The sequence below is a fragment of the Thalia democratica genome, chromosome 7 (assembly GCF_965202585.1).
Source record: "Thalia democratica chromosome 7, ktThaDemo2.hap1.1, whole genome shotgun sequence".
Lineage (NCBI taxonomy): Eukaryota > Metazoa > Chordata > Thaliacea > Salpida > Salpidae > Thalia > Thalia democratica.
The window spans coordinates 60862548-60874758 of NC_139171.1; the positions used below are offsets into that span (position 1 = coordinate 60862548).

Sequence of the window (12211 nt, forward strand, 5' to 3'; positions counted from 1 at the left end):
TGTAAAGTGTTTTAAAGCAACTTGTGCAAAATAAATAAAACTGAGTTTTTTATATAAGTACTACTTTGAATCGTACTCTTAATTCTAGGTTCAGTACATAGTAGTTTTTTTAAACAATTTTTCATTAAAGTTTTACGCTTAAATTTTTTGCTAAAATATAAAAACTGGTTTAAAAGACATTAAAAGACTGTCTCTTTTTTTTTTAATGCAAACACTTAGCAAGATATTTTTTATTTGTTAAAACATTTTCTGTTCTGTATTTTCAGTTTCAATTTACCTGTATACTATTCATCGTAATTTTTTATATTATAAATTGTTAAACTTCAGAAGCCAACATAATTTTTTTTTAAAGGCAGCCCTTAATTTTTTTTCTACAAATCTGGCCTCAGCCGACTGAAAAAAATGTATATCTCTATACTAATTAATTATTATTCTTGATGTTTTTTATAAAAAAACCAGATAAAAGAAAAAAACTAGAAATTGATAAATTATACTAACAGATTAAAAAATAATTTTAAACCATATTAATTCGTTCGTTTTATTGTCATGTATCAAACGAAAAAGTTAAGATACTTAATGGCAAATTAGAATCTCAAATGAAAAAGTGCAAATTTGGAAAAACAATAAAAAGTACTGAAATGAATAAAGTAATAAAAAACTTATATATTGTAATGTATACTTACTTTAAAACTTTTAAAATTGGGTTTTAAAACTGGAGTAATTGAACTTTAAAAAATTATGAACATTTTTTTTGTGTTTTGGCAGTTCACAAGTTAATAGAAAACATTTTTTTAACAATTAACATTTAAAAATTAAAGAACAGCATAAAAAATATACTCAAAATTTTTTATCCCTTCTTTAGCACCTAAAAGATCACTAAGACAAATATTTTTCAACTGTGTGTTTTACAAAAGGTATTTAAAATCCATAAAATTTGTGGGAATATAAGTTTCTTAATTTTAAAAAAAGTTTTGTTAAAAATATAACCTATTTTTGTGATAAAGGTAGTTTTTAATTTGTATATCAACAGTCTTTAAAAACAAGGTGTTTGGATTGAAAATTAAAAACAACTACAACAATTTAACTATCATTCAGTTTTATATGATGCAGGTAGCTAGATTGTGAATAGAACTCTTCAACAAAATATCTGCAAAACTGTCGATAGGTGGCGTTGTTGCTCTGTAAACGTTCGTATATGAAGTGCAACTTCTCAAGCAGGGCCGAATAACATTTGACTGATTCTAGCTGTTTGAATTCTTCTAATGCCTAAAAATAAAGTGGAATTAACTTTTATGTTAAACTGTTTTGCCTGTATTCCTTTATAGTTAATGTTAAAAAACAACTACAACTAAATTAAAATTACTTCTAATTTATGTAAATTACTACAAAAACTTTTATACTAAGTTTAGTATTGCATAGCTGATATATGCTTTATCACTAAAAATCAGTAAGTCGAGTTTTATATTTAAATTTGCTAAACTGTTATACAGGTTTAATTTTTTTAAGTAATTTTTGTACTGTCAAGTTTATCTACTAGTACTAACATTTCTTAAAAATATATAAACTTAATTTTAATACAACTTCATAGATTATATTAATTTAACATACCTGACTAAACACTGAGTTGTCGTTATTTGAAGAAGAAATTTGTTTTTTGAAAACCACTAAGTAAGTTTTTACTACAAGGCGAAATTCTGAAGAAGAGAAATTGTTTAAAACACTTGAAACAATTAAAATAAACAACCAAATGTTTTAAAAGATTCATGCTTAAAAAAGTTAACAAAAAAATAAGTCAAAAAAAAAGTTATTTATGTGTTAGTTGTATAACCTAATGGTGTTCTAACTATTTTAAAATGAAACACAAAAGTGTTTTCCAATGTCACCAAGAGAATATATATTTCAAAAACTACAGTAACTTATAGTTATAAAACAAATTTATTCTAGATAAAGTTTTGCTAAATTATTTCTTATATGTAAATAAATAACAAATACATACCAGGTGTTCTGAAAGATTTTTGAGAGATTCCAATTGTTCCAAGTAATCCTGATTTTATTTTATCTTGAGATAATTGCTGCAGCATGGAAACTATTTTGTTTGAAAGATCTGTGAGAATTAATAAGTTTTTATTACGTAAATAACATAAAAAACTGTTTTAGATCTGTAAATATTTCATGTTTAAGATAACATAAAGATCTGTAAAAATAAAAAATAAGTGTTTGTATCAAAAATAACATACAAAGTTGTTTTTTAAACTTTGATTTATTAAGACTGCGTTAGGATAGTATGTTTCAATATTACTGAATTGAAGTTATTATTTAAAACTTTATTTACTTACTTAGTTAAAAAAAAACATTTTTTACGTTAATATACTTGGTGAAAAAGATTGTGAGGTATTTAAAATAATGTCACTTTAATCAAAAAAAACATATTTCAATATATTTTTTAAATAATAAAGTAAACAAGTTGAAATACAAACTTTCGGAAATTTGTTCAATAGGAATATTCATTAACATTGTGAATAAATCGTCTATTAATAAAAGTAGTTTGACTTCTTCTATTTGCCTGTATAAATAAAATTAATAATTATTTGTTTTATAAAAGAAGCATTTTAAGTACAAAGTGTCTTTACTTTATATTGAAAGTTTCAAAAAGTTCTGATTACTAAACTAAAGTATTAATAGTATATTCAGTTAAAAAATATTATGTTTAAGTCTGTCTTAATTTTAAAAGCAATTCAAATACATTATTTAATATTAGCTGGTTTTCTAAATTTGAATACAAATAGTTAACTGTAATTAACTTGAACAAAAACTAATTCTTTAAAATACAAACTAACTTTAAAACAAAAGACGTAATATTGTTTGTTATTTCTTCAATTACAATTAAATTATCAATTTCTCCGGGAGTTTTTATATTTTGAAGATGAAGTAAATGTATTAACAATAAACTGTTGTTTTCAACAGCACTTTTTATCAACTCCTGTTTGAAAAATTATTTTGTAGGTTTATTTGCTATAAAATATTTATTTTTTGAGCTTTTACAGTTTTTTATATAAAAAAGTATTTAAAACTTTATTTTACTGTTGTAATAACACTTAAATAGTAGTAGAATATAATGTTCTTGAGTAATTAGTTTTACAAGTTCGTTTGAGTTTTTTATATGAGGAACAATCAAAGGTATAAATAAACTATTAACAAACATTAAAACTAACTATTTTGAGTTTATAAACATAAAAAACAACTATATTTTTATATAAAACATTAATAAATAAATTAAACAAACATCTTCATTATGCTGTAGTTGATTGTACGGTTTATTTGTAATTTTCAAAATATTACTCCACCAATTTGTACTGTTTTCTTCTAACGGATTGTTACCTTAATAAATTAAATGTTTATCACACAAAGCTTTAAACTTGCTACTATTAAAAAGTGTTTAAAACTGTTGTAGCTTTCAAAAAGTGTAAGTTAACAAAAAATTAAAAAAAGTATACAGGTACCAAAATTAGCGAAAAAAATCCAAAATAATCTAAATGACCTTCTTTACTATTTAGGTCCAAATATCAAACCCATGGAACAAAACCTCAGTGCAGTAATATAGTTTGATTAAATAAATTTTACAAAACTCACTGCATTTCTGTTGGAGGTAGTTTTGCATCAAGCACTCTATTATGACGCAATAGTTTGATGACGTCATGTTTACTTGGCAACACGAAGAAATCGAACAAATAAGAACTGACGTGGGTAGTTTCTGTGAATTGAGAGTGATTAATAAAACTTGTTGCTTTTTATGTACACTATACAGTCAAATACAAATGCACAAAAAATTGTTAGGTTTAAAAGCTATATGTTATATTTCATAAATAATTTTCTAATATTAGTATAAACGTACAATAACTACTACAAAAAAAATTATATATTAATTACAAAAATTATTTTTTACAAAATACATTTACTTCCTTTTAGGTAAGTTTAAACTAAAACACAATGAAGTTCTAACAAAAAACTATTTAAACACAATTTAAACAGTAAACCAAAACTACAACATAAAACTTTTGGTGCAAACTAACATATAGAAAAAGTTTTTGAGTTAATTTTACAATAAGTTTAGTGTGTAATATTGTTTAAACTTATGTATATAACATATGCCGTCTTTAGGTTAAGGGAACATACATATTTTAGGTTAAATTTTTTTATGTTAAATAAACTAAAGATTCTTAAAAACATAAAGTAGTAGCTACCTAGTGTTTGAAATAACAAAATATACTATAATTTTTATATCTATAAATCTATTAATAACACACTTATACAAGTTGAAATAATTATAAATAAATACAGGGTTGCCACTCTTTGAGTCAAAAAATCTTCCCTGAGTAACCTGAAACTTCCCTGAGTTTCCCTGAGTTTTTTTTTCAAACCCTTAAAAATGTCATTATATATTAAAAAATTACAATGTTATTCTAAAAGCATTAAAGAACTAGCCGCAACGTTAAAAAAATTCTAAATAAACACTTGAAAAAAAACTTAAAATCAACTTTTTTGAACAAAATATTGAACTGGACCAACTAAATCTTATTCTAGATCTATAAAATAGTGGTATATAAAATAATAAAAACTAATAATCTCCTAAGATTTTTAAAAAATCTTAAGGCTTTCCTGAAATTTTTAGAAAAAATCAAAACTGCCCTGAGTTTCCCTGAGTAAAAAAATAAATTCAAAATTCCCTGAGTTTCCTTGAGTTCCCTGAGTATTGTCAACCCTGTAAATAGTAAAAAAAAAAAACTTTACTCACTTTTTCATCATCTTCAATATTAATTATTTCACAAATAGTTTTGATAACTTCGTCGGACTTATTAGGTAGTTTTTCAATTAACATAAAAATTTCCAACATTAATTTTTCTACATTTTCTTCAAATTGTAAAGATTCCGAGTCTAAATCTAATTCGTCTAAAATTAGATTATAAAATCAAAAAGAGTTGAAGAAACTAAAAAATTAAACAACCTAAACACTTTAAAATTATTTTTAAAAGGCATATTGTAAGGTTCTTTTAATCATGTACATTGAAAAGATTTTTATAAAAAATCTTCAAAAGTATTTAATGAAAGGTAAAAAGTTATAAAAATTATTATTTACAATTAAATTCAATAAAATAGCTTATTTTATATACGAAAAAACTTATTATTTATACATTTTAAGGCTTCACTAACAATTTTCGACAAGTATTTTGACAGTTTGAAACAAGTTACTGATATTTATTTGCAAATTAACTTCGTTTTTACAAATCATTCTTACTATACATTTGATATAAGTAGTTCTTTTTAACCAGTCATAATAATTATCCGTTTCTTTTAACAATTCTATTGATGGTGATTTTTCTATACTGGTTTCTTTTGTATTCTGTTAAGCAAATTTAATTTTACCTTATAACACATGCTAAGCTATTTCTTTACTGTTTTGTAAATGATCTATATGTTTTTATTTTTATATACTGGTTTCTTTAGTGTTCTGTGTATAAGAGAAAAACAAAAATTAACATAGTTATAATTATTTCTTTTAATATTTACTTAAAATAAGATGTACAATGTCTAGAATGATTCTATAGAAACATTTTAAAAAGCAATTTATTCAGCTCAAATCAAGCCTTTAAAAATATTTAGTCTAGCAAAAAAAGGTATAGTGTTATAAAACTTAAAACAAATAATTTAAGCTGAAATATACAACACTTTACTTTGCGTTAGAAGCATATCAAATACTACCGAAATACTTTAACTCTCTATAAAAAGAAACCAAATTAGTAAAAAAAAACTTTTGAACTAATAGTATTTTTTCAAAAAATTTTTACTTTGTATTTAGAAGATTAAATACCACCAAAATACTTAATTTCAGGTACAAAATTGTTCTTGTTTTTAACATATATTTTCAAGATAAATTAAAAACTCAACAAAACAACAACAATATTTCATTTAAAGATTAGTATTATTTTTTCTTGATAAATTAAAATGAAAAACACAACTAACTTTTAACAAGTTATTTTCATCTTCAGTCATAGGCATCAGGCAAACTTTCTTGAAAAAATTTAAAACAAAATTCTCGATCGTGATTGGATGATTCGTGTTCACCCACGCGTATCGATCGTTGATGACGTTGCAACAATGCATGACGTCATCGTGACTACAAAATTGCCATGACAACCGATGACGTATGTTGCCGATAAATGACGTCATCATTTCGTATCGTTCCCCGTCGCAACCTGATTGAAAAAATAATTTGATAAAAATTACTATAATTTTATTTTACTTTTAGTTTGTAATAATTTATACATGTGAAACACTTTATTGATTACTTATAGCTTTTTATTGAATAAGTTTTACGTTTTTGTTTCATTTTTTAATATATTTTAATAATGTTGACAACCTAATCAATTTTAATATAGTTTTTATTTGAAGTTGTACTTTTTTTGTAATAAATTAGTAGCTTTTTTTAGTTAAATAAAACGAACTAAAAAACTATAAAAAAACTATTTATACATTTAATTTTAAACTTTCCAATTTATTTTAATATACATAAAAAATTAAATGAAACTCCATACCCAAGTAAATGATAATGTTGAGCATTTTACTGATGAATTCTTTAGAATTATCACAATTATTCCAGTTAATATTTGTTAATATTCCGGTTATAAATTTCATTTCGTTGTTATTTAGTCTGTCACAAACCTGTAAACATGTGAAATAAATAAATATGAAAAAAGTACATGATATGTACAAACCTTGAAAAGTTAGCTTTCATTTCTTTTTAGTATTTAAGAATATAGAAGTACTTATTTAATTAAAAGATCATTTCAAGACACCTGAGTATTGTTTTTGTTTGTAAAAAAAATTATTTGTTTTGTATAAAAATAGAGCTTAAGAGTTAAACTTTTAAATATAATTTTAGATAGACAATATAATATATTTATTAGCTATATTGAAATCGGTAAAAGCATCACAAAACTAGCTTTAAAAATTCAAAGTTAAACTGTAATATCTGCTTAAGTTAGTTTCAATACATCATAGACTTAAAATAAACTTTTAAGGAAAGTTTTCATTTAAATAAAATTTTTAATGTTGTACATAATGCAATAGTTGTTTAAAAATATGAATGAGATCGCTTATTATGTATCCTCAAAAAAAATTTAACTTCTCAAACATGAAAATAGTGATTTAATAAAGTTTCAGAATAATTCTAACCGTTTTAATATTAGCTATGAGCTTAAAGCTGGGCTTAATATATTTCCACTGAAAATCTGAAATAATTTCGTGAAATTTATCACTAATTTCAGTTTCTATTTCATACGTCAGTTTGAAATATCTTTCTATGACGTAATTAAGGACGGGTGAGGTCATGTTTCTGTATTTTTTTTTAAACAATTAATTTATAAGTATTAAAAACTTAGTTTGTACTAATGGAACAAACAGAATATAAAGTATTAGTACTTGTATTAGAAAAGTGTTAAAACATATTTGAGTAATGAACTTTCCTTAGATAAACTTCCTTACAAAAGCAGAAATATCATTTCATTGCTATAAAAAATATAACTTATAAAAATCGAATAAAACAACACAAATTTATTATGACAAATAAAAACTGACCCATCGCACAATTCAATAATGACAGTTTTGAATTTCGATTTCATAAAAAAGCTGATTCTGTCTGTGGTTTCTTGTAATGGCCAGTCTGCGGTTCTGTAATAAAATCAAATATTAGATAATAAAAAAAAAGTATACTAATTAATTTTGCTGTAAATTTTGAATACACTGTTAGTAAATTCGTAAGAGGTAGTTTGTTAGACTTTTGTAAAAACATAACAAACTATATTACATATAGTAGACTCAATTAATAGACAAAAAAGATTTCTACAGTTTTCAATCAAAATAAAAACTACAATCAATTTTATAAATTAAAATAAATGGAAATAATTTTATTTTAGAAAATTAAATACTAACTTGGTTTTCGTGCAAATCTTAGGCAACAGCCAAGGTGTGAAAATATCGAAAATCATTTCCATCATTTTGTCGACGTTTGATTGGCTCAAGCTCGGATACAAACTCCCACGTGAGTCATGATTACTCATGTGTGTAATCTCATCACGTGACTCGTAATCATTTATGTGTGAAACGTTGTCACGTGTTTGCAGTTTGAAGTGATACGGAAGAATCTGGCACAATTTTGCCAACAAAACTGAAATTGGTTCCACGTAAGAAGACCATTCAGTGTATATTTCGTCTGCTCTGTTTGTAGAAAAAATATTACGAAATTAGATTAAATACAATTACGAAAGAAAGAAAGTAAGTAGTTATTTAAAAAAATTTAATTTAGTCTTATAAAATTTGTTAAAATTTAAATTATATATTCATTCTATTTGTTTATAAGAAAATTATTAGATAATAAAATTAATTATTTCAAATTATTTTTAAATTAATGCATTGTAAACTAGAAATACGTTTAGTATATATCTGTTTCCTCTGTATGTAAAACTAATTATTTTTTAAAATTATAGATGCAAACTTTAGTAAAGTACTTGAAGTATATGGTTTTTTGAAAAAAAAAAAACAGTTTGTCTTGTAGGCTCAGTTATGATTAAGTTTAGATTTTTGACAAAACGACTAGTACTTTAAATAGTAAGACTGGACATAAATAAGATTAAATTATCAAAAAAATGTAAACTAACTTAGTTCGATCTCTGATATTCTTGAAGAAATTTTCCATCAACTTGAAACAGTATACAAGATTTGTCCAATCTAAAACATTACTGTGTTCTTCTAATACCTAAAAAAAAGATATTTATAAACAATTAAAATAGTTGTCAATCTGATTTTTATTTTATAAAGTAGAAATATTGTAAGGTTTTTTGTAAGAAGTTCTTAACTATTGTAAGATTCGAAAAACCATATCGATCTAAAACTATATTTGGTAGTTATATCATAAGAATCATACCAAAAAAGTAATCATTATTTGATATAACTAACAAAAGTAAGGAAAAAAATCAAACAGGGACCAAAATATGTAACAAAGTAATTTATACAAGAATCATTAAAACAAAAAAATCAGTGTAAAGTTAATCATTTTCACGAATCATATAATAAAAATAATTAATTAAAACTTACAGAAAGTAGTGGTAAAATATTTAAAATCGATAGAAAAAGCATAGCAGCTAAATAACACAAGAGAATAAATACAAACTTTATTAAAAGTGTTCCATGTTTTCAACGTCAATTGTTTGTGCATTGAAATATCCAGCATGCTGTTTAAAACTGATGACGTCAAATTTGCATTGTGACGTAACAATGTGGTGAGGTGGTTGACATAAATTTCGTGCACGGTCGAGTAACCTTGCGACACTTCAACTTCATTGAGTGACATTTCAACTTTACCGCTTTCCTTGTTTGTAGAATTGTCGTTACTGTAAATAATAGTTGTAATCACGCGTGGTCAGTAAAACTTAAATGTTTTCTAAAATTTTGGTTATTTACAAATGAATTAAATCACTGTAATCTTTTTTTCACTCATCTTATTTAAATATATATGGTATAAAATAACACACTATGCTTTATTTGACTTTTTATCGCTCAATTGTTTTTATAACATTTTTAAAGTTTAAACGTTATATTAAGATTGAAAATAAAGTAAAAACCTTTATTTTGTGCTCTTAGAAGGTTTTTAAAAGATTGATTAATGTTTCTGAGACATTCTCTATCTAGCCAACTTCTATTTTATTTATAAAAACTCAGAAGACTACTAGTAAGAAGTACAAACTAACTCTGTATCAATACAGGATTTGACACCAAATAAAACAGAATTAATCAACTGAAGTATTTCGTTTTCAATTGGTTGCAAGTAAGTTATCCATCTCTCCATATCAAACTGTGTAAATTATAATAAATTAAATAATATTGTTACAAACTTTTGTATAGGTAAATTAATATGGTAGGCGTCAGATTTGAACGATCTGTTTTTATGAAACTAATTAGAAAAAAAAAATCAAACTAAAAGTAAATTTAGATGTATTATAAGGTCCTTTTTATAAAAAACTGAATTATAAGTTTAACTATTTAACAAAGGCAACATTTATATTTGTGTTTAATCTTAATACAAACCTTGGTAAATTTTATACAAACAGTAAAGTAGCTTTTTCTAACTTTAATGTATTAAAACTACTCAATAAATAGACTTTGAAAATACAAAAAAAAAGGTACATAGTAACAAGTTATCTTAAATTAACTGTTTATATATCAGCAAGTAACACAAACAGTACATCATGTTATAACTAAGATCAACAATAAAATACATTCATCATATATTTAACTAATAGATTATAAATTCTTATAATAAAAACTTTTTTGTGAGATATTAAAACTCATAAAAAATATTTAAAATATTAAAAAACCTTAGTTAGTAGTACAAATAGTACATCCGGGTCACTTTTTCTCTCACCATTTGATACCATATGGACAACTTTCTGGTACATATTCACAAATTTTATTGGGGCGTCGACTTTTATGGGGGTGAAATGGGCGCTTAGCAACGGAATTGTCTCCTCGTTGCTAACCATCTCTTCCAAGATCTTGCCCGCCTGTGTTTGTGGAATAAATAAAAGTAACTGAAAGTTGTTGTAAAAACAAAACTTTAAAAAGTGGATATTTTTATTTTTATAATTGTTTAAAAGCTTAATCAGAAACTTTTAAAATTTGTTTACAATAATTTTTTTTTAAGTTAGATCTAAGTTTCTGGGTATTCAAAAGCGAGTACAAAAAAACAGCTTTTACTAACGTTATCAGTTTTAAGAAATACATTGGTGTTAACATTTTATTAATATTTTATTTTAAACATTCAACTTAAATTTACTTTACGAGCTAAAAAAATTATTAACAAGCTTTTATTAGAACAGCAAGATTAATTCTTTTTAATTGTTCTCTTAATCAAAATTCACAAAAACCTGATCAGACGACTTGCTGACGAAGGCCTGACCCAACAATTCTATTTGTGACGTAATAACGTGTCGTACGGGGTGTGATGACGTCATTACGCCTCGGTAAAGCTCGGATATGGAGAAAAACAACTTGATTCCTTCCTCTATTATGCGACTGTGAGAAACAAAAGAGTTACAAAACATTTTGTAATAAAATTAAACTAACTAAATAAAAAACTATGTATTAATTTAAAACTGTATTATGAATTGAAATTTATTTAACAAATAATGAAAACGAGTACCATTCAAATTTTTCTCCATCAAAAAAAAATAAAAAAAGCTTTCTATTACTTTATGTAATAATAAATTTTTTTAAACTATTTCTTATTAATACAAATAACATAATAAACAAACAAACTTTTTATCGTGTTCAGTAGTGGTAGGGTTATTCAAGTTTTCCTCCATGGCGCGAAAAACGTGTTCCATGTGCAATGATGCGTAACACAACTTCACGCATGAGTCGTCACTGAAGTTCTTTGATACTTCCTTATAGTGCGATTGCCTGTTGATTGTTATAATTTAATTGATGCTGGTATATTTTGTAGGTTGAAAGTTTTACAATTTCGCTGACTTAACTTAGAACCGATCAAAAGCAAGTATAGAATGATTTGGACATGAAATATAGGTCTGAACAAGAAAAGTAAAAAGATTCGCTATTAATATATATATTCTTGAAATTTCAATCCACATACTAAAGTATGGTTGTTGAAAACTATTAACAGTAAACCTATTTTAAGTTAATTTAGTGCTTTAACTAATTAAAAATTTTCTCAAGTTAAATTAATTGCTTAACAAGTTTATCAACCTAAGTAATACTGAATCATATGTTGTTACAAATTTAAACAACATACAAAAGCATATGGATACCATAGACATTTAACTTAAAACTGAGTTTTTAGTGCTATAAGTAACATAAAACATTTTCAAACAAAATAAATTGACCAAATAACAAGTTTACTAACCTGTTAGCTTCCAGTTTATTATGGATGTATTCATCTTTTGTTTTCAACTTGTGCTGAACTTTTACAATGGCAGGTCCCTCGCATTTGTGGCCTGGGTAGCTGGAAGTACACTTGATTTCTACTGTTTGTTCTACATCCTGAATAACAAAATTAAATGTAAAAAACTTGTAATATATTTATACTGTTATATTTAGATAACTGGATGTGCATTTGATCTCTGCTGTCTGTTCCTAGTAATAA

At 24.5% G+C, this 12211-nt stretch overlaps 1 protein-coding gene across 1 annotated transcript in view; it reads right to left on the minus strand.

The window, feature by feature from the left end:
• Positions 1-657: 657 nt before the first annotated feature.
• LOC145841759 (ectopic P granules protein 5 homolog) overlaps positions 658-12211 on the minus strand; it is a 70385-nt gene continuing 58831 nt past the window's right edge. Inside the window, exons 33-53 of the mRNA XM_082949114.1 lie at positions 11972-12108; positions 11368-11511; positions 10977-11124; positions 10428-10613; positions 9801-9904; positions 9224-9443; positions 8712-8809; positions 7987-8271; positions 7633-7725; positions 7231-7390; positions 6591-6717; positions 6019-6251; positions 5209-5398; positions 4793-4947; positions 3631-3751; positions 3284-3378; positions 2838-2980; positions 2478-2563; positions 1997-2104; positions 1609-1694; positions 658-1266 (exon numbers count right to left, since the gene is read on the minus strand). Coding sequence (XP_082805240.1) covers positions 1081-1266; positions 1609-1694; positions 1997-2104; positions 2478-2563; positions 2838-2980; positions 3284-3378; positions 3631-3751; positions 4793-4947; positions 5209-5398; positions 6019-6251; positions 6591-6717; positions 7231-7390; positions 7633-7725; positions 7987-8271; positions 8712-8809; positions 9224-9443; positions 9801-9904; positions 10428-10613; positions 10977-11124; positions 11368-11511; positions 11972-12108 — 3105 coding nt within the window. The 3' untranslated portion in view covers positions 658-1080. The remainder of the gene's footprint in view (positions 1267-1608; positions 1695-1996; positions 2105-2477; positions 2564-2837; positions 2981-3283; positions 3379-3630; positions 3752-4792; positions 4948-5208; positions 5399-6018; positions 6252-6590; positions 6718-7230; positions 7391-7632; positions 7726-7986; positions 8272-8711; positions 8810-9223; positions 9444-9800; positions 9905-10427; positions 10614-10976; positions 11125-11367; positions 11512-11971; positions 12109-12211) is intronic.